We start from the raw sequence: 26,268 nt of genomic DNA, 5'->3' as shown, positions 1-26,268 counted from the left end.
CAATACTTCCTAAGGCCCACTTGACTTCACGTTCCAGTTTGTCTGGCTCTAGATGACTCACCATACCATCATGGTTATCCCAGTCATTAAGATCTGCTTTGTATAGTTCTTCTGTTATTCTTTCCACCTTTTCTTAATCTCTTCTGCCTCTCATAGGTCCATACCAGTTGATTATATTCTTTATATTATATTCAGATTGATTATATTCTTTGCAGCTAAAGATGGAGAAACTCTGTTCAGTCAGTAAAAACAAGATCTGTAGCTGACTGTGGGTCAGATCACCAGCTCCTTATTGCAAAATTCAGGATCAAATTGAAGAAAGTAGGGAAAACCTCTTGGCCATTGAGGTATGACCTAAATCAAATTCCTTATGATTTTACAATGGAGGTGACAAATAGATTCAAGGGATTATATCTGGTAGACAGGGTACTTGAAGAACTATGGACAGAGGTTCATGACATTGTGCAGGAGTCAATGACCAGCGCCATCCCAAAGAAAAAGAAATTCCTTCTATATCTAGGGAGAAACTGAGAGCTGGTATATTTGCCTACTACACACTACTGACCCAGGGGAAAGAACTGCAGGAAGTGACCCTTTACTCCTTAGAAGAAACTGGGAGTTGGGGGTTCCCTCCTGATTATAAGGTGCTGTGTTGGTTGGGGACTCACAGTCTCCTTCCCTAAGACTGGTTTGCTTTGACCCAGCCCATGTGGACCAGAATAGGTCAGAATGAATATGTTCAGGAGTTCCATCAGTAACTTTAAGTCACCAGTATGATGAGTTTAAACTGTTTTCTGTGTATGGGCCCTGTTAGCCAAGACTTTCATAGTAATAAAACTTTGGCATCCTCATGTGTTAGAAAGTCCCAAGTTCACAAAAACACAGGTATTTGTTATTTTGGGATCTTTGAGGCTATTATCTGAATATAGAATTTTAAGTTGAAACAAAGATAGAAACCTCTCCAGTTACAAAATTTCCACTTCATCAGTTTAAAATGACATTTTATTATTTTAGAGAGGAAAAAAAGCAGAACAAAGTTCAAATTCTGTGTAATACATCTAGCTGAGTATGTGACTTCAATTTGATTGATCAACTAATGGTGTTATAAACTAAAACCAGCTTTGCGTGAAACAAATCCGTTGGGCAATGAGTTTGGCCACATCAGGTGACTTGTTTAGACAGCTAAGCCGTGTGCTTAGGTCACTCAGTCGTGTCTGACTCTCTGTGACCCCATGGACTGTAGCTCACCTGGCTCCTCTGTCCATGGAATTCTCCAGACAAGAGCACTGGAGTGGGTTGCCATGTCCTTCTCTAACTAAGCCCTAAAGAGCAGCAATTTCCATGATACTAAGGAAGACTTTAAACGGAAAAAGAAGAGAAGCTTTTCAATTTTTGCCTCGGTCCAAGAGAGGGATGAGAATCAGAGATATCAATGATTTGAAAAAAAAATTATGGGAAAGCACAAAGTAACTCAAAAAGAAAGAATAAATACAAATAAGTAAATAACAATTGAAAAACCTATTAATGATCAGAAACTTCCCACAAATAAGCTCAGGAAGAAATGTCTTTACTAATGATTTCTGTGAAACATTTAAAGAAGAATTAGCTCCAATTATTCACAGACTTCTAAAAATATAAGTGAAAAATTCACTTTTCAGCTCTTTCCAAGAGATCAGTATTACCCTAATATCAAGACTAAATGAAAGTATCATAAGAAAACTAAAAAAAAAAAAAGAAAGAAAACACAACTACACATGGATTTCTGTGATGAAAAGAGGTACATAAGAATAACCAAGATAATGCTGACAAACCTAAATCAGGAACACATTACAAAGGATAACACACAATCACCAAGTGCAGTTTATCCCATAAATGCGAGGGTACTGTAACATATAAAAATCAATCAATAGTATACACCATATTAATAAAACTAAGGACATCAAACACATGATGATCACAATAGATGCAGAAAAACCATTTTACAAAGCAAAGATTTAATACTTTTGAACTGTGGTGTTGGAGAGGACTCTTGAGTGTCCCTTGGACTTAAAGGAGATCAAGCCAGTCAGTCCTAAAGGAAATCAGTCCTGAATATTCATTGGAAGGACTGCTGCTGAAGCTGAAACTCCGATACTTTGGCCACCTGATGTGAAGAGCTGACTCTTTGGAAAAGACCCTGATGCTGGGAAAGATTGAAGGCAGGAGGAGATGGGGACGACAGAGGATGAGATGGTTGGATGGCATCACTGACTCGATGGACGTGAGTTTGAGCAAGCTCCGGGAGTTCATGATGGACAGGGAAGCCTGGTGTGCTGCAGTCCACGGGGTCGCAGAGTCAGACACGACTGAGAGACTGAACTGAACTGAAACTTCCCATGACAAAAACATTTGGAAAGCTAAATACAAAAGGGAAATTCCTCAACCTGATGAAGTGTATATATTAAAAATCACTGAATAATAGTATCCTTGACAAGGAAAGACTGAACACTTCTTCCTATCAAAAAGAAGAGGGTGTCTCTATTTAATACTGTCCTAGAGGTTGTTACAAGAGCAAAAATAAATAAAAGACCTTCAGATTGGAAAGGAAGAAAAAGATTATCTCATTCACAGATGTCATAATTTTGTACATAGAAAATTCTAAGGCATAGACAGTAAAATTTTTAGAGCTATTAAATGGGTCAAACAAGGTTTCAGAATTAAAATATTTAAAGTATTTTTTAAATTTTAGTTTTTATTTATTTTTATTACAGTAGAGTTGGAATACAATAGTATACAATTTCAGAGGTATAACATAGTGATTTTCATTTTTTAAAAAGTAATTTTCTTTTTATTTTACTTATTCATTTTTATTTTTGGCTACACTGGTCTTCCTTGCTGTGTGCAGACTTTCTCTAGGTGTGGCAGGTGGGGGCTACTCTGCATTGTAGTGTTTGGGTTTCTTATTGTGGTGGCTTCTCTTGTTGCGGAACCAGAGGCTCTAGGCACGTGGGTTTTCGGCGCACAGGCTTAGTTCTCCAAGGTATGTGAGATTTCCCAATCCAGGGATCTAACCTGTGCCCCTGTATTGGCAAGAAGATTCTTAACCACTAGAACACCAAGGAAGTCCTAGTGGGTCACATTTTAAAATATTCTACTCCATTTATAGTTATTTTGGCTATATTTTCTGTGTTGTACAATGCATCACTGTGGCTTATTTATTTTATATATAGTAGCTTGTACCTCTTGTCCTCAACCCCTATCTTGCCGCTCCCCACTTCCCTCTCTCCACTGGAAACTACTAGTTTGTTTTCTATATCTATGAGTCTTTTTTTTTTTTTTTTTTGGTTTGTTTGTCTTATATTCACTAGTATGTTTCATTTTTGGAGTCCACATGTAAGAGATAACATATGTGTGCTTAATCGCTCTGTCATGTCCGACTCTTTGCAAGCATTTGGACTGTAACCCAACAGGCTACTCTGTACATGGGATTCTCCCCTCAAGAATACTGGTGTGGGTTTCCATTTCCTTCTCCAGGGAATCTTCCTGACCCAGAGATCAGACCCAGGTCTCTCGTATTGACAGGCAACTTCTTTACCAACTGAGCCACTGGGGAAGGTGGGGCACACATAAAAGCTCCTAAAAATTTCTATGAAATTTGCCTTGACTTTGAAGATTAGCGAGGAGATATTCAGACAGATCTCCAGACAGCTACTGTATGCCCCAGTGTTGCCAGAAAATAGACTCTGGGTGGTTAGCCACCTGGCTCTCAATGGGAAGCTAGAGGCCAAAGAAAAGTGGGTAACTCCCATGTCAGCAGCCCAGCTGAGATACCACAGGAGGAGAAGCAGCCTTCCAAAGGGTGGTTGCTGTGGCAACAGCTTCTCCTCACTGGGAGTCATGTCTCAAACTTTCTTGTGTTTTGAAGAAGTCTGGCATCCACTTTACAGCTTTCATTTCAAAAGAGAGAGGCTGGCCATGTGAGTATGTCAAAGAAACCACCTAGCATTCCCTTTTCTACGCTGAGGAGGAAGAAATTTGTGCTTCCCCTTTTTCAAAGAGATTGAAGAAGCCAACAAAAATATTCTCCAGACATAAATATCTGATGAAAAGTATCATAATGTTGGTGGAGATATGAAGAATGATTGAGTGAGGATGGTGGCTTTTCATCTCCGTCCTCAGCATCCAGTGTCTTCCCCAAATCCAGCATGTGGCAATATCCAGCGTGTGATCCATCCCTTCTGCATGATATACTTTATTCTTAAACCCCAGTGCTCTGGCCTCAGTGCACACAACCCATGTAGACAATTTTAATCTGGACTTTTACCTCAAACAGGTAGAGACATTCCAATTGGGATTTTAGGATCCCTTGGGAAATCATCATATAATTTCTTGGACAGATCTTAGCAGAAAACAACATGGACTTCTGGGAGCCAATCACAATGCAGACAATGGGAAGAGAAATATAAAGGTGTGCTAGTGACGCTTGTTTTCAACAGTGATCAATTAGCTTCCCTCAGTTCTGTCTCTGCTTTCTGTCTATGTCCTTTCAGTTCCTCATGCAGTTTGGAAGCCTGCACTCTCTGCTCATTGGCTGGGTACATCCTGCTTGGTGACTAAACGCCGTCATCTGGGAAAACTATTACAGAGGCCTCAGATGTGCATGTCAGAAGCATGTGGCAGTAATATAGTGGGACAAGGATGCTTCTCCATGTGGAAAGGTGAGCATATGATGGAGGAGCATAGAGCAGTATGTGTCTAGGAGCAGATGGATTACCACAATGGTGTGCTTCAGTAGAAGAAGACTCATCTCAGCAGCTCTCAGGGCTGAACTCAGAAGAAACTGCCTGTTCCCATTAGTTGGTATAGCAGGTGGACAACAATTTTGCTTGTGAGCCTAGGCTATTACCAGCTGGGGAATCTGAACTTTCATCAGAACCCTAAGTAGTCCTGGAACCAAATTTTCACCAAGGATGGGGCCAGTGGATTGTGATTGCTTTATTCTGTCTGCTCTTTTCTGGGGTTTCAGAGGCCAAAGTTGAGAAGAACCTTTGTGGTATGAAAAATTCTGCCTCTGAAATCAGGGCTCTGTCAACCAGGAACACTGGGAACATGAGATGTATAGTCACCCCACTTGAAGATAACAGACTGTGACCGATGCGTTTCCTTTTCCAATCCTTTTTCCTATCCCAGAGAGATCTCTTGATTTCTTGGAAGAGAATAACTCCAGGAGGAGAATGCCCTGTTCCCCATGAAAACACCTGTGCATGCCTGTGTCAGGAACAGTGGTGAACTGTAACAAGGACTGCTGTAACTGGGACAGACGCAGAGGCACCTTGAGTGTCGTTCTGAGGTGAGCAGTTTGGTTGCATAAGCATCGCTTCAGAGAACTTGGCCCAACGCAGGTTAGTCACACACCCACCCACCCACCCACCCACCCACACACACACACTCCACATTGCAGACCTTCAGTTTAGTATTGAGATGGTAGAGTCAAACACTATTATCTTAGGAAAAGTGTTTTATTAAGAGGACTGAAGAGAAAAGTGTTCATTGAGCTTTGGTGTAAGAGTGAGTAGGAGGCAAGTACCAAGTTCTAGAATACTGTGTTGCTATTTGACTAATCTTATGAACTACTGTCATTCCCCACATCTCTTACAAAAGTAAGCATGGAGCCTCAAAAGGTTGGAGTAATTCCTGAATTTATAACTTGTATTATATTGTTGAGCAATCCCCAATGTCTCTGGTCTCCAGTGTCTTCTGTAAAATGGTTGTGCTAAAGGAGATCATCTCTAAGGCCTGTATAGTATCACAGGTCTGTATTTCATGAAAAGGGCTTCCCTGGTGGTTTGGACAGTAAAGAATCTGACTGCAATGCAGAAGACCTGGGTTCGATCCCTGGATTGGGAAGATCCCCTGGAGGAGGGCATGGCAACCCACTCCAGTATTCTTGGCTAGAGAATCCCATGGACAAAGGAGCCTGAGGGGCTGCAGTTATGGGGTCACAACGAGTCAGACACGACTGAGCGACTAAGCATAGCACATTTCATGAAAAGATGTTAACGTAAGGGTAGAAAAAAATAAAGCTGAACTTTCACTTAAGTCTGAGAGATAATCAACAATGTATTTCTTCCTATTGAAAGATATTTTGTCACAGCATTTGGAACTAACAGGAGCTTTGGATGCTGGCAGATCTAACTGCAGTCTCAGCTATGTGACTTAACTTCTCTGGAATTTCTCCAAGCCTCATTGTCTCCTTTTGGAGAAGGGTTTGGGACTACCTAGCTAACACTCTTCATTATTGTGGAGAATAGTAGAAAGACTGAATCTTGATGAATAGCAAAGTAACAGACATTCATAAAGTCCTCATAAATGATGGTGGTGATGGTGATGATTTGGACCATAGAATTTATTTTATAGTATATTTTATATACTATATATAATATATAGTATATATATATAGTATATGTATAGCATATAGTATATTTTCAAATGGATATTCAAAAGGAATATTAATAATATCACTGTTAAGTTTACTTATAAGCTGATAATAATATAAAACACAATGATTTATTTTATAAATGTGCAAATGTAAATAACTCTGTCTACTGGTCATGCTGTATTTAAGAGTATATTAATGACCCTAATATTATAATTAGACTTCGAGGAACACAAAGAAAACACTGACATGACATGTCAAGTGAGTTACATGCTTATTTTACTTCATCCTCACAGGAACATGAACAAATAGATCCTTACATCTTCATTTTACAGATGATGAAAGTGAAATTTAGGAAATTTAACTAACTTTTCAAAGATGACCCATGTCTCCAGGATTAGAACTCAGTGTTGACATAGTATTGAACTCAAGTCCTACTAGTTCAAGAACCAACTCAGCAAGAGTCTGCTATCTGGCCAGCTACCTTGTGGAGGAGTCAGATAACTTGATCTCATGCTCCCCTAAGACTCTTTTTGCTTGTTGTAACATCTTCATTCTAGATTAAGAGCAGCAGGTGAGGATACTGTGGGGAAAAAAGCCTCTGGAAATGAAGAATGGGACAAGTGTCCAAGAATTCACCTTGGAGGGCTTTCCTGCTGCCCAGCAGCTGGGAAAGATCCTCTTTCTGGTGCACCTGCTGGCATACCTGGCATCCATTGCAGGTAATGCTGTCATAGTCGCCATCACCTGTGCTGACTCCAGGCTACAGACACCTATGTACTTTTTCCTCAGCATTTTCTCCTTCACTGAGTCTTGTCTCATAAGTGCTATTATTCCTAAGTTGCTGGTCATCTTTCTTTTAGGCAAGCAAACGATTTCCTTTGTTGCCTGTTTCATACAAGCCTTTGTTTTTGTATTTCTGGGAGCAGCAGGGTTCCTCCTCATAGCAGTGATGTCTCTGGATCGGTACCTGGCCATTTGCAAGCCTCTTCATTATGCAACTGTCATGAATCTGAGGACTTGCTGTCTCCTGGTCACAGCCTGCTGTGCTTTGGGGTTCACTGTTATGTCTGGTCTTGTGGTGAAGTTGTCCCAGTTATCCTTCTGTGGCCCCCATGTCATACATCACTTCTTCTGTGACCTCGGCCCCCTGATCCATCTCTCCTGCTCTGACACCAGATCTGTTGAGACATTGCTCTTTGTCCTTGCTTTGTGTGTCCTTTTGGCATCCCTCATCATAACCATCACTGCATACAGCAAAATAGTCGTCACAATCATTGAACTCCCATCAGCCAAAGAGCGACAGAAAGCTTTCTCCACCTGCTCCTCTCACCTCATTGTCCTCTCTCTGATGTATGGCAGCAGTGCCTTTATATACATGAAACCAAAGCAGGTGAACAGGCTGGACTCCAACAAGGAGGCTGCCCTTGTGAACATGGTTGTGACCCCCCTACTGAACCCTGTCATCTACACTCTATGGAACAAGCAGGTCCACCAGGCTCTGAGGGAGACCGTGTGCAGAATGAAAACATCAAGATAAAGAAGTCACACTGTCTTGGAAGCTCACTGTGGTTCTGATTTGCATTTCTCTTAATGATGTTTGAATTATTTCCATTAATGATTCTGAGCACATTTTCATGTACTTATTTGGAAAAATGTTGACTAGTTCCTCTTTGTTTTAAGTGAAGTATAGTGGAATCATAATGTTGTGTCAGTTTCTGGTGTACAGCAAAGTGATTCAGACATATATATATTCAGATTCTTTTCCATTATAGGTTCAGTTCAGTTCAGTTCAGTCACTTAGTCGTGTGTGACTCATTGTGACCCCGTGAATTGCAGCATGTCAGGCTTCCCTGTTCATCTCCAATTCCCAGAGCTTGCTCAAACTCATGTCCATCGACTCGGTGATGCCATCCAACCATCTAATCCTCTGCCATCCCCTTCTCCTCCTGCCTTCAGTCTTTCCCAGTATCAGGGTCTTTTCCAATGAATTCATTCTTCCTATCAGGTGGCAAAGTTTTGGAACTTCAGCTTCAGCCTCAGTCTTCCCAATGAATATTCAGGACTGATTATAGGTTATTAGAAGTTACTGAATATAGTTACTTTTACCATATAGTTGGACCTTGTTGTTTATCTATTTTATATGTAGTAGTATAAATCTGTTAATCCTAAACTCTTAATTCCCTCACTTTTCATAAATTAAATGTAGTCATAAGTTTGTTTTCTATGCCTGTGAGTCTGTTTCTGTTTTGTAAATAAGTTCATTTGTATAAATTTTTATGTTTCCATACTTAAGTGATATTATAGGTATTTGTTTTTCTCTGTCTCACTTAATTCATTTAGTTTGAAGTAGGTCCATGCACATTGCTACAAATAGCATTATTTCAATCTTTTTGTGGCTGAATAATATTTCATCACACACACATACACCATATTTTCTTTATTTGTTTATCTATTGATAGACACTTAGATTTCTTCCATGTCTTGGCTATTGCAGAGAGTACTGCTGCGAACATTGGAGTGCATGTATGTTTTCAAATTAGAGTTTTTGTCTTTTCCAGGTATATGCCTGGGGATGGGATTGATGGATTATATGGCAACTTTATTTTTAGTTTTTTAAGGAACCTCTATACTGTTCTCTATAGTGGCTTTACCAGTTTACACTCTCACCAACAGTATAGGAGGATTCCTTTTCTCCACACTCTCTCTAGCATATATTATTTGTAGAATATTTTTTGAGAGGGAAAAAAAGTTTATTAAAGTGGGAGACACAGTTAGAACAGCAGCAGCTCAAGGGAAAACAGATGTTGAACAGGGGTCCTTAGCCCACTTTTATACCCAGGGTGCAAGAAGTGGGATAGGGGTCTTGCGGGTCATTTGCTAAATGGATGAGGCATGTATACTGGGTGGGGGAAGAGTAGGGCAAATACCTTCTCAAATACCTTCTCCCTACGGGGTAGGAGGGGAGACAGTTTATACTCTTTCATTGATAGTTACAGCATGGGGATGGAAGGACGATAAGGGATGGTTTTTCTGTTCCTGCATTCCAGGACCCTCCTTGGTTTTATCTGCTCTTTTGTCATTGGCTCACCACATTCTTCCCCCTTTTTATTTTTAGGGCCAATTCTTTGGCCCCCTTTGATACCCTGTTCATGTCTAACTATCTACCTATTTCCCGTTTCAGGCACTTGGGAACCCAGTCTGAAAGATTTGTAGACTTTTGATGATGGCCATTCTGACTGGTTCTACCTTATTGCAGTTTTGATGTGTATTTGTCTTTTAATAAGTGATGTTGAGCATCTTTTCATGTGCCTGTTAGCTGTCTGGATGTCTTCTTTGGAGAAATGTGTTTTAGGTCTTCTGCCAATTTATTGATTGGGTGGTCCGTCTTTTTGATATTGAGCTGTATGAGCTATTTGTATATTTTGGAAATTCAACCCTTAGAATTCAGTTGGGTAGATGCCAAATGTATATGTGTCTGAGGAAGTGCACTGGTTGTTGTAGAAAACATAAAAGTGTCAAATTACCAATGAATGAATTGCATGAACTATAATGAAAATTGTGTAAAATATGCCCTCCCAAATCTATATTGTCCTTGTAACACCTTCAAAGAAAATTAGTCATAATTACCCTAGAGTGTACAAAATACCACATAACACTACGTGAGAAAAGGTACAATTAAATGTTTTCTTATGAACCTTGTGTTTGCTTTGAAATGAAACATCTTTGCATAAATATTTTTAATGACAAAAATCAACAAGGAAAAAAAATCAACAATGAAGTGTGGGGAGCACGATCAAGATGGCAGAGTAGGAGAATGCAAAACTTTACCTCCCTCCACGAATCAGTCAAAAATGCATGTACATGCAGAACAATTCTCACTGAAAACTGCCAACAGCTGGAGACTGAGAGAAAGACTGCTGCAGAATCAAGGCTGTTAGATAGAGCCACATGGTGTTTCACTGGGAGGGAAGCTAAACATCAGGTTGGGATCTATGCCTCTGGAAGGGGACTCAGTGAAGAAGGGAGATTACAAGGGCAGAGGACCTCTCTGGGGGGCTAGGAGTTCAAGCTACATTGAGTGTCGCTGGCCTGGGGTCTGACACAGTGAAGATGGGTACCCCGGGTGGAAAGAGGACTGGTGAGACTAAAAGGAGTGGTGTGCGAAGGCTGGGCTTCACTCATGAGGAGTGAGCACATGCTTGCACGCACACAAAACAGGGTGGAGAGAGCAGATTGAAACTGCATGGGTGGCTGGCCTGTTTTACCCGGTCACCCTGGAATGCACCCTAACCTGAGTGTAGCAACTGCTCTGGCCCCGCCTGCTTCAGGATGCAGCTCTGCAGTAGGTTATGAATGCTTGTGCTGGTTGGGGGAGAGAGCATACTTGAAAGGAATGGAAGCAGTTCAGACCCACTAGTTTAAAAATAATTTTAATATCTGATATTCTAGAGTGAGTGCTCAGTTGCTAAGTGGTGTCTGACTCTTTGCAACCCCATGGACTGTAGCCCATCAAATTCCTCTGTCCATGGAATTCTCCAGGCAAGAATACTGGAGTGGGTTGCCATTTCCTTCTCCAAGGGATCTTCCTGACCTAGGGATCCAACCATGTCTTCTGCATTGCAGGCACCTAGGAAGCCCTATAGAGTTCACATTCACTGTTAAAAATGTACAAAAACTAGAAATTAGCAAGAGTTTTGTAAAAAATACTTTGCTTGGCAACTTAAAAACCTTCCTGTACAACTTTAAGGCTCCTAGGTGGTGCAGTGGTTAAAAAGTCCCCCTGCCCATGCAGGAGATGCCAGAGACGTGGGTTCCATCCCTGAGTCAGAAAGATCCCCTGGAGTAGGAACTGGCAATCCACTCCAGGATTCTTACCTGAGAAATCCTATGGATAGAAGAACTTGGCAGGCTATAGTCTATGGGGTTGCAAAGAGCTGGGGGCGACTGAGCACACATGCAACATACAACTACAAAGATCTACTTGAAATTGCTGCTCTAGAAAATTGAACATTTTAATCTTCAAGGATTTAACCTCCTGGAATTTCTCATTGCTCCTTCCTTTTCATCATTGCTTTGGATATACTCTTTATTTGTCTTTTTTAAAAAAAAACTCGTATGATTTCTATATTGAAAATCACACAAAGCTGAAATGTTTCATTTTGCCTTCTGATATCAAAAGCTGATGTATTAGAAAAACAATTTTTCAGTCATTGGCAGAAAGTAGCATTAAGAGCAGAATCAGGCAAACTTGTACAATTAAAGATTTTTTTGTTTAAAAAAAAGCAATTCACAACTGGGGTAAAATATTCTCAGTCCTGGAATGACAAATATGTAGAATAGATAATCTTTGGGGTAAAAAGGCAAAACAAAATGAATAAAAGCCTTGACAATTAAAAATGAGCAAGACTTTTTAACAGGCACTTCACAAAAAAGGATTTCTATTTGTCACAAGTATATTAAAAAAAGTGTTCATCATAAGTAGTCATTAGGAAAATGTAAATCAAAATGAAATACTACTAGAATGTCTCCAGTTTTTAAAAGCTGAACTATACTTGACATTATATATGCTTAATGTGGTCGTGTTGATATGTACATGTATGAATGCAATATGATTAGCATTGTAGCATTAAATAAGATCTTGATCATGTCATGTAATCATTTCTTTTCTTTTGGTCAGAATAAATGAGATATAATCTCTTAGCAAGTTTGATATTTATAATGCAATATTGCCTTTTATAATCAATATGTTAGATTTCCAGGACTTATTTATCTACTAGTTGCAAGTTTGAGCCCTTAAACAAAATCTCTCCTACATTCCTTCCCCTACTCCTCAGCAACCACTATTTTACTCTAATTTTGTGAGTTTACCTTTTTTAGATTCTACATGTAAGTAATAAACAGCATTTGTCTTTCTCTGACCTGGCATAATGCTATGAAGGTCGTCCATCAATGTTGGCACAAATGACAGGATTTCCATTTTCCAGTAATTGAATAATATTCCATTGTATATGCATGTATATACACATATTTCACATCTTCTTTACCAATTCATCCCTAGCAGAAATTTAGGTTGAATCTATGTGATGGCTATTTGGAATAATGCTGCAATAAACATAGGAGTGCCAATATGTCTCCCATATTCTGTTTTCATTTACTTTGGGTATATAATCAGAGGTCAATTGCTCTAACATATGTTAGTTCTACTTTTAGTTTTTTAAGGCACCTCCGTATTGTTTTCCATAGAGGCTGAATGAATTTACAGAAATATACCAATTAAATGACTTAGAGACTAAGTGTTGGTGAGAAAGTGGAGCACCTTGAATTCTCATGCATTGCTGCTGAGAGCTTAAATCCAGTTTTGGAAAGTGTTTTACAGTTTTGTAGTGTTAAGACCTGTCTTATATAATTAATTCAATACTTTTACTCCAAGTTATATACTCAGGAGAAATAAATGCTATATCTTCAAAAAGATTTTACAAGAATATTCATAGCAGCTTTATTCATGGTAGCCCTGAACTAGAAAGGATGCAAATAACCTTCAGTGAAATGACCTTCAGTGGAGGAATGGAAAGCTGTGGGGTACCTATACAATGGACTACTACAAAACAGCGTAAAAGAATAAATCATTCACCTGAAGCAGCATGGATAATTCCTACAGACATGTTGAGGAAAAAAGGCAGACAAAGGAATGCATGCTATTTTGGATTTCTATGATTTTCAATAAACTGGCAAAAGTAAATTTTCATGATTGAAATCAGTGTATTTCTTTGGTGTGGGTTATTGATTCAAAAAGGGAAAAAGCAAACTTATGAAATGAGATGGAAAAATGTCATCGCTTGATTTCAATAGACGTTACATGACTGTTACATACACAAATTATTGATCTGTACAATTAAATTTTGCATATTTTATAGAATGCAAGTAATAATTCAATAAAGAAAATATTAGGTTAAAAAGAAAAAGGCAAAGTAATTCAAATGTAAAAAAGAGTTTCTGTTGTTTAAGCCTTTCTTAATACATGTAATTTGTGATTTTCAAATTTTGTAACTCTATTTGATAAATTTTACAATTCCCTGGGTCAGGAAGATCCCCTGGAGAAGAAAATGACAACCCACTCCCGTATTCTTGTCCTTGAGAAATCCCATGGACAGAGGAGCCTGGCAGACTACAGTCTGTGGGGTCACAGAAGAGTCGACACAACTTAGTGACTAAAAACAACAGGGCAGTTGTGCAAAATCTGCCTTTGAAGACGTTCACAGAGGACTGTGTAGCCTATTGAGAATGATAGTATTTTACCATATGCAGTGAAAGGGCAATTATGATATATGCCACCTGGAATCTCCCCTTTCCAAATATGAAGCAATTAAATGTCCTCTGGGACTCTGTTGTGATTTTAGTTCTTATTCCATTAAAAAAAAACCCTCTTCTAATGAATATGAAAACTCCAAAGATGCATCCATTGGACCCAATGCGTCCTCACTGGTGATGGTAAATAAGCCTGTGATAATTATATCATAAGGGCATTTGAATGTGTTCTCGCTTATGACTGCTGTGATCCTTCCCTATATGAGTTGGGGTGACTGGTTGATGGAAAAGTGACTGATAACAGGGTCATTAAATAAGGGAATTGACCTTTATTGTCTCTTCTTTTTGACTCTCTTCTGCGATAGATACACAACCAACCACATTTGTTGTTCATGATGCACTGTAGAATGGTAATAATTATGTCCAGGTATTCCAAACAGCAACACAGAAAGTGCTAGTACATGATTGGGGCATCTTGTGTTGTCTTAATGGTCCAGGATTTATCAGTTAGATTGCCATGGAAAAAACTGTGCCCGTTAATCCTCCAGAGTTTGAAGATTTTCTTTTTTTAAAATTGAACCTTAACAATTTCATACTAATTTAGGACATAAGGCATCCATTAATTTTTTTATTAGGTCAATGAAATGTGTATCTCAACTAAGTGTTTTCCTCCCTTTCTGTTAACCTAGGAGAAAGATCCTGGTTTGTTTTAAGAAGAGAAAGAAGCACATTGTTAAAGGAACACTGTTTCTTCATGGTAAGTACTTGACCATGGGACTAAATTGCAATCTAAAAGGTCAGATGTTTTAACCAGAGCCTTATTATGTTTAAGCTTCTAATGTGGATCATACATAGGCAAAGTAATAGTTTGGCCAAAAGGAATTAAATAAAATACAATCAAATTATGATTTCTTATTTACTAGAGCACTGACTTGCAGGAGATGCCCAGATCTCTTCCCCAAAGATTGTTTCAATATACTTGGCTTCTAGTTAGGCATTGGCATTTTTTTTTTTTTAGAGAAAAAAAGAATGGTCCTCTAGTGATTGCAATGGAAATACAGGTTTAACTATGACACACCAAATACTTCCAATGTAAAAAATTATTCCCCGAGAAAGGAAGATTGAAGAGTAATCTATGAAATAATTGGGTAGCAGAATGAAGCGCTACCATTCTGCTAGGTTGATATAGTGTGAGGGAATTTGATCCACCCATTAAATGTGTATTCATTGAATTTGAACAACCAAGTCATGAAACCATTTCCCCCCACCTCCAGTTTTAGGTATGTTTTCTCTTAAACCCATAGACTGTGTGGTTATAATACTATAATATACTAGCTTTACTGTTCACACTGGTAGTGTCGGTGTGTGTATGTGTGCAATGTTACTTTAGTCATGTCTGACTCTTTGTGACCTTACTGACTCTAGCCCACCCCCCCCCCCCACCTCCTCTGTCCATGGGCTTCTCCAGGCAAGAATACTGGAGTAGATTGTTGTGCCTTTCTCCAGGGAATCTTCTTGACCCAGGAATCGAACCTGCATCTCTTACCTCTCCTGCTTTGGCAGATGGGTTCTTTGTCACTAGCACACACAGGTCTTGAAGAAATAACTCAGGCTGAACAGACTTCAGGAAAATACCTGATTTGGAACCTGGTAATAAAAAACCGCTCTTTCACACCTTCTATTACCAAAGGGTTAAAGTTAGAAGGCTTCCTACATTGCATGGCATCACTGAAACATAGAAATTACCACTGTGACCCCATGAAAAATATTTTCTGCAGGATGACAACCTTCACTCTTTCTTTTTTAAGCCTATGACACATGTTTAATTAATTATTTATTTATTTCCATTTATTTTTATTCGTTGGAGGCTAATTACTTTACAATATTGTAGTGGTTTTTGCCATACATTGACATGAATCAGCCATGGATTTACATGTGTTCCCCATCCTGAACCTCCCTCCCACCTCCCTCCCCATCCCATCCCTCTGGGTCTTCCCAGTGCACCAGCCCTGAGCACCTGTCTCATGCATCCAACCTGGGCTGGTGATCTGTTTCACCCTTGATATTATACTTGTTTCAATGCTATTCTCTCAGAACATCCCACCCTCACCTTCTCCCACAGAGTCTAAAAGTCTGTTCTGTACATCTGTGTCTCTTTTTCTGTTTTGCATATAGGGTTATCATTACCATCCTTTTAAATTCCATATATATGTGTTAGTATACTGTATTGGTCTTTATCTTTCTGGCTTACTTCTCTCTATATAATGGGCTCCAGTTTCATGCATCTCATTAGAACTGATTCAAATGAATTCTTTTTAATGGCTGAGTAATATTCCATGGTGTATATGTACCACAGCTTCCTTATCCATTTGTCTGCTGATGGGCATCTAGGTTACTTGCATGTCCTGGCTATTATAAACAGTGCTGCGATGAACATTGGGATACACGTGTCTCTTTCAGATCTGGTTTCCTTGGTGTGTATGCCCACAAGTGGGATTGCTGGGTCATATGGCAGTTCTATTTCCAATTTTTTAAGGAATCTCCACACTATTCTCCATAGCGGCTGTACTAGTTGGCATTCCCACCAACAGTGTAAGAGGGTTCCCTTTTCTCCACACCCTCTCCAGCATTTATTGCTTGTAGACTTTTGGATTGAAGCCATTCTGACTGGCGTGTAATTGTACCTCATTGATGTTTTGATTTGCATTTCTCTGATAATGAGTGATGTTGAGCATCCTTTCATGTGCTTGTTAGCCATTTATATGTCTTCTTTGGAGAAATGTCTGTTTAGACCTTTGACCCATTTTTTGATTGTGTCATTTACTTTTCTGGAATTGAGCTGCAGGAGTTACTTGTATATTTTTGAGATTAATCCTTTGTCTGTTTCTTCATTTGCTATTATTTTCTCCCATTCTGAAGGCTGTCTTTTCACCTTGCTTATAGTTTCCTTTGTTGTGCAAAAGCCTTTAAGTTTCATTACATCCCATTTGTTTATTTTTGCTTTTATTTTATTTTTTTGCTTTTATTTCCAATATTCTGGGAGGTGGGTCATAGAGGATCCTGCTGTGATTTTTGTCAGAGAGTATTTTGCCTATGTTCTCCTCTAGGAGTTTTATAGTTTCTGGTCTTACATTTAGATCTTTAATCCATTTTGAGTTTATTTTTGTGTATGGTGTTAGAAAGTGTTCTAGTTTCGTTCTTTTACAAGTGGTTGACCAGTTTTCCCAGCACCACTTGTTAAAGAGGTTGTCTTTTTTCCATTGTATATTCTTGCCTCCTTTGTCAAAGATAAGGTGTCCGTAGGTACGTGGATTTATCTTTGGGCTTTCTATTTTGTTCCATTGATCTATATTTCTGTCTTTGTGCCAGTACCATACTGTCTTGATGACTGTGACAGCCTTCACTCTTAACTGTTTGTTGTGTATGTGTCTGCAGTCATTTTTGTTTTGTATTGTTTACCTTGTGGACTATTATTCACAGATATTATTTTCCAAAAAAGTTAGGTGACACATTAAAAATTGTTATAAAAAATAAAAACAAATCTTTAATTTTACAATTTAAAAATAACTGTTATAATTAGTATAATAATGTTATAATAGTAAAATGTTTGTCATTTATTGCAAAATATTTTCAAAATATAAAATGATCCCTCATTCGCAAATATACCTGAAAGCAGTGTTTTTGTTTTTTATTTTATTTTTGTTTTTTTTAAAGTTGCTATCATTTAAATTCTTTATTCTTCAGTGATAGTATTTCCTGATTCACAGATTAGGCAGAGAATGATGAAAAACAGAGAAACAGAGATAAACACGGAGGTAAAAAATGAGTCTACCATTCAGGAGTTCATTCTGGAGGCATTTCCTGCCGTCCAGCACTTGGGGAACCTCCTCTTCCTGGTGCACCTGCTGGCATACCTGGCCTCTATCATGGGAAACATGGTCATAATCATCATCACCTGGGTTGACCATCGCCTCCAGACGCCAATGTATGTTTTACTGAGCGCTTTCTCCTTCTGTGAATGCTGTTTCATCACCACAGTTATTCCTAAACTGCTGTCCATCTTCCTTTCAGGAAGGCAAACAATTCCCTTTACTGCTTGCCTCACACAAGCCTTTTTCTCTTTTTTTCTTGGGGCAATAATTTTCTTTCTCATGGCTGTGATGTCATTGGATCGATACCTGGCCATTTGCAAGCCTCTGCACTATGCATCCATTATGAACCTGAAGGTTAGTTTCCTCCTGATTTCCTTGTGCTATTCTTTGTCCTTCATTTTAATCACTTGTCTGATGCTCAAGGTGTCCCAGTTACTGTTCTGTGGCCCTAATGTCCTTTCTCATTTCTTCTGTGACCTTATCGCCTTAATTCATCTCTCCTGCTCTGACACCAGATCTGTTGAAATCTATTTCTTCTTTGTTACTTCATTTGTCATTCTACTATCCCTCATCATAACCATCATTGCATACAGCAACATAGTAGTCACAATTCTGCGACTGCCATCAGCCAAGGAGCGACAGAAAGCTTTCTCCACCTGCTCCTCTCACCTCATTGTCCTCTCTGATGTACGGCAGCTGTGTGTTTATTTACCTGAAACCAAAGCAGGTGAACAGGCTGGACTCCAACAGGGAGGCTGCCCTTGTGAACACGGTGGTGACCCCGCTGCTGAACCCTGTCATTTATACTCTATGGAACAAGCAAGTCCACCAGGCTCTGAGGGACACACTGTCTAGGGTGAGGTTTCAGAAATAGAGTTTGGAGGCTAAATTGATTCTCTTGACCCTCTAGTCAGTTTCCTACCATTGGCAAACTCTATTCTAGAGAAGCCATCCACATGACGACCTAGCTTGTGCTACTTTCCAGCCGGATGGGGCCTGTCTTTATCTTGCAATTCCATCTTGTGCCTGTGCTCAGCTGCTCAGTCATGCTGTTTGTGACCCCATGGACTGTAGCCCACCAGGCTCGTCTGTCCCTGGGATTTCCTGGGCAAGAATACTGGAGTAAGTTGCCATTTCCTCCTCCATGGCTTCCCAACCCAGGGATCAAACCTGTGTCTCCTGAGTCTCCTGCATTGGCATGCAGATTCTTTCCCACTGGGCCACCTGTGAAGGCTTGTTCCTTTATTTGAAAATTTCATTTGTTCTCCATGTTGCACTGATGATATCTTGCTTGATTTTCTACTGATTGGTCTTATACGAATTCAATTCAAACAACATTTATGGAGCAACTATTTTACATAAATTATAAGATACAATATCTTTAAGGTAACAATTAAAGTGTTGCCAATCAGATTTAATAAATGTCATTCATGATATATTCTGATGCTTTAATTTTCTGATACCTATGAAAAATAGATAGAACTGTTCTTTACCATTAGATATTCAGGTTTGAATTTTAAGAAAGAAATTTGTTTCTGAAAACTATGAAAAGTCATAATACAAATTAATGTTGTTTCATTAACTGAATTTGTTTATGTAAATGAATCTGCTATATGCTCACTGGCTCTTCTCTGGGTCTGTTGATATTAGTGTAGTAACAAATCAGTGTATTTCCAGGTGGTTAAGATGAGCTCTTCAGTTTATCATCTTTGGCTGTGTCAAACATTACTAATAAAATTTTCTTTAACTTCTTAAAACACAGACAAAAGTGCATTTTTTTCATATTTCCGTAACTTTATTACTTACAGCAGCCACTGGGAGAGTGTTTTATGGAATTTCCTAGCATAATAATTCTGGATGTTTGGTTAAAATCTACCCTGGCTGAAAAGGAAATAAAAAATGGTAATGTTAATGACATATGTAATTACTAAATAAGTCTAGTTCATATGGTTGGAAAAACTTTTTAAAACCTGAAGATCAAAGGGGAACAATTAAGAAAATGCATGGAACTGCATTCTCTGGTGGGAACCTTTGGTCTACAATCCTGGGTGGCCCCCTGCCCTATTACAGGAGAGATAAGAGAATTAAGGTAAGCAAGTTTAAACCTGTGCACTTATTTTTCTCTAACTGATGTTGCCAAGTTCTGGATTCAACCATTTGTTGTAAGGTAGATGATCCCAGTAGCAAACACTTTCTTCGCATCTAAGAGATATTTTCTCTAGTGTGACCTGAAGGTGTGGGAGCTGCTTCCCTTAACATGTCTTCCATGTTAAAGTAAATTCTGGTTGACATTTTAGGTAGCAAAAACTAATAGAACTCATACTTAGAAAACTGTAAAAGGAAAATGAGTGCATTAATAATTAAAAAGTGGATTAAAATGGAGTCAGTTATTGTGTTTACAGGTTCACTGAGGAAGTGACTCCCATCAGAAGACAATAGGCCCTAGTGGAAATTAGGTTCAGTCACATCTGATACTGTATGTGCATGATCTACACTGGAATTTTAGTATTCTGACTTGAGGGCATATCTTCCTTTTAGTTTGTTCTGAGGAAAAAAATTATATTTAAGGTGTGATCTCATTAGGAAGAATTTTAGACTGTCAAAAGAGTGTTCTGTGATTTAGATTTTTAAGTTTGGGAATGGTTTGATTATAAGCAGTCCTGGATTATGGTTTTCCAAGGACAGGTATGTCTATGTCACTCCTTTCTCCAAAGTAGAAATTAGATGGGTAATTTTTGAGCCTGATCTAAAGGTAGGGAACTCCTGTGAGTTCTCTATACTGGTTTCTGTGCGTTAGATAAAAGAGCCATTTCTACCAGTCTTCACAGATTTGATGTGGTCTAATTCACCAGTTTTTCATCTTATAGATCATATATTTGATATCAAGCCTAAGAGCTGCTTAGCCCTAGATTCCAAAAAATTTCCTCTTTTATTTCCTAAAAAAATTATTTTTGTGTTTTAAGTTTGTAATCCATTTTGAGTTAGTATTTGTATAAGCTGTCAGGCTTAGACTGAAGTTTTCTTTTGCCTGTGAATGTCTAATTGATCCATTACCATTTGTTGAAAAATTATCCTTCCTCCATTGAACTACTTATATATCTTTGTCAAAAATCAGTTGGGCTTATTGTTAAAGGTCTATTTCTGGTTTATCTATTCTGTTCCACCAATCTGTGTGTTTATGTCTCTACAAATATCACACTGTCTTGATTTCTGTACCTACACAATAAAAATTAATACTGAATAATCACTCCTATTTTCTTTATTTTTCAAGATTAAAAAACTTATTATATGACCCAGGCCTTTCAATATAATTTTTAGAGTAAGTTTGTCTATGTCTACAAAAACTTTTCTGAGATTTTGTTGAAAACTGCCTAAAACCTGTTGATCAATTTAGAAAGATCCTATATCATTACTATGTTGAATCTCCTAATTCATAAACACTGTATGTTTCCTCATTTATTTAGGCTTCTTTGATTTCTTTCATCACAGTAGTCTAGTTTTCCACACATAGATTATGTACATATTTTGTTATATTTATACCTAAGCATTTTATTTCCTTTGGAGATATTATAAATGGCAATATGTTTTACTTTGTTTCCACAATTTTATTGTTATTATACAAATATGTAGTTTTTCTTCTGTGTGTTGATCTTGCACCCTGTGACCATGCTGAAATCACTTATTAGTTCCAGTAATACTTTTGTAGTTTGCTTAGGGTTGTCTATGTAGATATTCATATAATTTCCCAACAGAAACTGTTTTCTCTCTTTCTTTCCAGTCTTTATGCATTTTACTTCTTTTTCTTGCCTTACTGCAGTGGCTAGAACTTCCAGAGTTGTCATGTTCTCTATCTCAGAGAGGAAGCATTTAGTCTTTTAGCATTAAGTATGGTGTCACCTCCATCTTTTTCGTAGATTTTTTTTGTCAAGTTGATATGGTTTCTTTCTGCTACTAGCTTGCTGAGAATTTATTTATGTTTATTTTTTATCATGAATATGTGGGGAAGCACAAATCACTGCTCAACTTTGATGAAGAAGGTGTGGTTTTTCCTTTGGCATTCAGTTGGAGTAAGATTGGTACTGACAAAAATTCATTTTCTATTAGGCCACTGTCTTCTCAGTCTTTTGGCTAGGGGGCACAGGTTTTTTATTTTTTCCTTGAAATATTTAAAAAAATTTACCTATTGGCGATTCTATGCTGGAGGATTCTGCTGCACCCTGTCTGGGAAATATGAGAGGCAATAAGGAAACCCAGGGAAAGGACTGGCATGCTGTTCATCAAGACTGTCCCTAGGCAGTCCACTGCCTTCTTTCTACTCTTCCAGAATCTTTCTATGGTTCTTTGTTGTGTTATGTCCAGGGTATTTTAATTAAAGAAAGAGGACCTGGGAGAAATGGGTTACTTTACCTTGGTGAAAAAGTCCTTGATGAACTTCTGATAAATCAGTTATTTTGATGTGAAAGACATTCCTCGTGCAGAAACCCATGTAAGTTTAGATAAAGGATTGATTCACAGAAGAACCTTCATATTAGTGTGTGTGTGTGTGTGTGCGCGCGCGTGCGCGTGAGCACTCTGTTGCTCAGCCATGTCCAACTCTTTGTGACCCTCTGGACTATAGCTTGTCAGGCTCCTCTGTCCATGGGATTTCCCAGGCAAGATTACTGGAATGGGTTGCCATTCCCTTCTCCAGGAGATCTTCCCGACCCAGGGATGGAACTCGAGTCTCCTGAGTCGCCTGCATTGGCAGGAGGATTCTTTACCACTGAGCCACCAGGAAGCCATATTATTACTATGTACATGGGCATGCTTGGTCGCACAGCTGTGTCTCACCCTTTGTGACCCCATGGACTGTAGTCCACCAGACTCCTCTGTCCATGGGATTTTTCCAGGCAGGAATACTGGAGTGGGTTGCCATTCCCTCCTCCAGGGGATCTTCCCAACCCAGGGATCGAACGCGAGTCTCCTACATTGACAAGCAGATTCTTTATCACTGAGCCACCTGGGAAGCACCTATTGTGCATATAAATATGGACAAAAGTTTTGAATTTCTTCTGACTATACCACATGTTATAATCATTAAAGCTCTGTTTTGAAACCATTAAGAAATTGTGAATTTTTGAAGAAATGAACTAGGTAGTAGAAGAAAATTCAGTGTCTGATTTGAATTAGTCAGAAGTAGACCTGTAAGCAAGGATTTGAAGATGATTAGCTTATTTGAATGTTGATTCTATGAAACACCAGTCAGGTGGAGAGAAAGTGACATAGTGAGAACTGTGCTTCATCAAGCCAGTTACCATTCTAGGAAACTGAAATTCAGTCTCACTGTGGACTTCTGGGTGGTAGGCTAGAACACCCTTCAGAGTTATTCAAACCAAGAGGAAAATAAGACAGAGTATGTATATAGCAAGTCTCCACCCAACATTGACTGAAGATTACTCATAAAAATAGTTAATCTCCAGCATTTCTGGCTTGTCCTGTGCATGAGAAATGTACCCCCACAGCCAGAAGATAGTGCTCTGGCAGAGTCTGCAGGATTTTTGCAGTAAAGAATCCATAGGATGCCAGTTAGGTTGAATACCAAGGTAAAATTTGTGGGGTTCTACTGGTGTCTTCAATTCATCCATCACACTACTTATATTTACTTGCCTACCACAGTGCAAGTAAGTGCAACCTGCCTATTACTTATTCTTCAATGTAATGGTTGGCCATGTTTAAAAAAATAAATAAACCAGACTTACAGTAGGAAGATAAATATGTAAACTATGTTTCATGCTGCTGTCATTGGTCTCTTGGTCAAATAAATGTTACATCATGTCTTTCCATGATCATCCATATTAGATTTTTCCTTCATCCTTGGCCAGCACAACTGCTGGCTTAATTTGCTTGCCCTTTAAATTAACATAGACCTTCATACCTGAGAGCTCCGAGTCCCTAGTCACCAAGTCCTTAACAGATCATGAGCATGACTGCTGTAATTTAATTTACAACATTATTACCATGGAAATAATGAGGAACATCCTAATGAATCCTATTAGTTTCAGATATATTTCTTACTTCCTTTGTTATATCATAGAAGCCTTATCTCCTTGTGCTTAAAAGGCCAATTATTATTGCTTATGTATGCTAACTGTTTTTTTGCATGCTAGCCTATTGTCATGAGATATACAAAGTGAACTAGGTTTAGTGGACCTCTTCCTGGGTTCCCTTGTAGAAGCATTCTGCAGCTCCCCCATCTAGAGAAACAGAACCTCTGTTACAGTAGAGCTAAAACTTGTGATTTTTGGAGACACAAAAATCCCCAAGTCAAAATAAATGACCCAATCAAAAACTGGGCCAAAGAACTAAACAGACGTTTCTCCAAAGAAGACATACAGATGGCTAACACATACATGAAAAGATGCTCAACATCACTCATTATCTGAGAAATGCAAATCAAAACCACAATGAGGTACCACTTCACGCCAGGCAGAATGGCTGCTATCAAAAAGTCTACAAACAATAAATATTGGAGAGGGTGTGGAGAAAAGGGAACCCTCTTATGCTGCTGGTGGGAATGTAAACTAGTACAGCCACTGTGGAGAACAGTGTGGAGATTCCTTAAAAATCTGGAAATAGAACTGCCATATGACCCAGCAATCCCACTCCTGGGCATACACACCAAGGAAACCAGATCTGAAACAGACACGTGTACCCCAATGTTCATTGCAGCACTGTTTACAATAGCCAGGACATGGAAGCAATCAAAATGTTCATCAGCAGACAAATGGATAAGAAAGCTGTGGTACATATACACAATGGAATATTACTCAGCTATTAAAAAAGAAAGCATTTGAATCAGTTCTAATGAGGTGGATGAAACTGGAGCCTATTATACAGACTTAAGTCAGAAAGAAAAACACCAATACAGTATACTAACACATATATATGGAATTTAGAAAGATGGTAACAATGACCCTATATGCGAGACAGCAAAAGAGACACAGATATAAAGAACAGGCTTTTGGACTCTGTGAGAAGGCAAGGGTGGGATGATTTGAGAGAATAGCATTGAAACATGTATATTATCATATGTGAAACAGATCTCCAGTCCAGGCTTGATGCATGAGACAGGGTGCTCAAGGCTGATACACTAGGATAACCCTGAGGGATGGAATGGGGAGGGAGGTGGGAGGGGGGTTCAGGATGGGGAACACATGTATACCAATGGTTGATTCACGTCAATGTATGGCAAAAACCACCACAACATTGTAAAGTAATTAGCCTCCAATTAAAATAAATAAATAAATTTTAAAAATCCCCAAGTCAGTAAATTGATGAAATGGTAAAATGGGCACTGCTTCTACCTCCTTGGTTTCAGATTCACACATTTTACCCTCAAGAGCCAGAATGTTATAGTGGTCAATCGTTCCAATGGTTTTGTATGCAAGGGAGGCTGTCATTCTCAAGCTAGCAAATGATATAGCTTTGATTCAGAATCCAAAGGTCGAATGCTGTATCTTTCCTATTGTGACCTGCTCATATTTCACCTGGTGTTGTCTCCCTAATGCACAGCTTGAGAGTCATGAGTAAAGTTTTATCTGGGTCAAAATGAGGACTGCAGCCCAGGAGACATCATCTCAGATAGCTCTGAGAAGCTGCTCCAAAGAGTCAGGAGCAAGGTCAGTATATATGTGATTTTAGTGAAGGGAGAGTACATTCAGTCAAGCCCACATTTTTCCAGAAGCTTTTTGCTAGTCTCGTGAAGTTTTCTGCTAGTTACAAGGAATAGTCATCAGGAATTAATAGCAGGAATTAACACAACATAGTAAATAAACTATACTTCAATGAAAAATCCATTATTGTCAATTAATGTAAAATCTATGGAGAAGATAGTTATGCATAACAAGGTAAATGTAACTTTGAGAAAACAGAGATTTCATTTTCCTGGGGATGTGTAAACAGAGGTCATATGAGGTTGGCCACAGACTCTCCACCAGGAACCCTGTGGACTTCTACATTGGCTGGATGAAAACACATGGTTTTCTGAAATCGTCCGCTCTTACTCTGCTGTATTTATCCTTCTTGTGAATGCAATATTGTCTTAAAGCAAATTGTACTTTGTTTTTCATTTAGATTTTGCTGGGAAGGAGATAGCAGCATTTATTTTCACCCCCCCCCCCTTTATCCTCTCTTCCAGACTATAGCAGCTGGAATCTGGGGAACTATATTTAAGGGCACCCCTTGCCAGCAGGGATTTAATTCCTCTAATGAAAGGCATCAATGGATAGCTAGCAAGAAGGAGAAAGAGAAGTATAGCATTTATTATTCCCATAGAAGTGGTTGGTATGTGGGCAGCAAGGAAAATGGTACCCAAGATTCAAGGCTGAAGAATACTGTGTGCTTGTGATACAACATTTAGCAAAATTATAAACTCCAATTAGGGCTTCCCTGTTGCCTAGCTGGTAAAGAATCTGCCTGCAATGTGGAAGACCTGGGTTTGATCCCTGTGTTGGGAAGATCCTCTGGAGAAGGGAAAGGCTACCCACTCCTGTATTTTTGCCTGGAGAATTCCATGGATAGAGGAGCCTGGCAGACTACAGTCCCTGGGGTTGCAAATTGTCAGATGAGACTTTCACTTCACTTGATAAGCTCCAATTAATCAGAATGCCACTCAATCCCCAAATCAGCCCCAGT

General features: G+C 38.9%; 1 protein-coding gene and 1 pseudogene across 1 annotated transcript; both read left to right on the top strand.

Annotated features, from left to right (window-relative positions):
* The first annotated feature begins 7,001 nt into the window (after positions 1–7,001).
* LOC122446302 (olfactory receptor 49-like) lies at positions 7,002–7,955 on the top strand. Its single transcript, XM_043476302.1, has one exon. The coding sequence runs from the start codon at positions 7,023–7,025 to the stop codon at positions 7,953–7,955; it is 933 nt and encodes a 310-aa protein (XP_043332237.1). The 5' UTR covers positions 7,002–7,022.
* A 9,547-nt stretch (positions 7,956–17,502) lies between these two features.
* On the top strand, positions 17,503–18,469 carry LOC122446805 (annotated as a pseudogene).
* Positions 18,470–26,268: the final 7,799 nt, after the last annotated feature.

The sequence above is a fragment of the Cervus canadensis genome, chromosome 8 (genome assembly GCF_019320065.1).
Source record: "Cervus canadensis isolate Bull #8, Minnesota chromosome 8, ASM1932006v1, whole genome shotgun sequence".
Lineage (NCBI taxonomy): Eukaryota > Metazoa > Chordata > Mammalia > Artiodactyla > Cervidae > Cervus > Cervus canadensis.
This window is presented reverse-complemented; position numbering and strand designations above follow the sequence as displayed.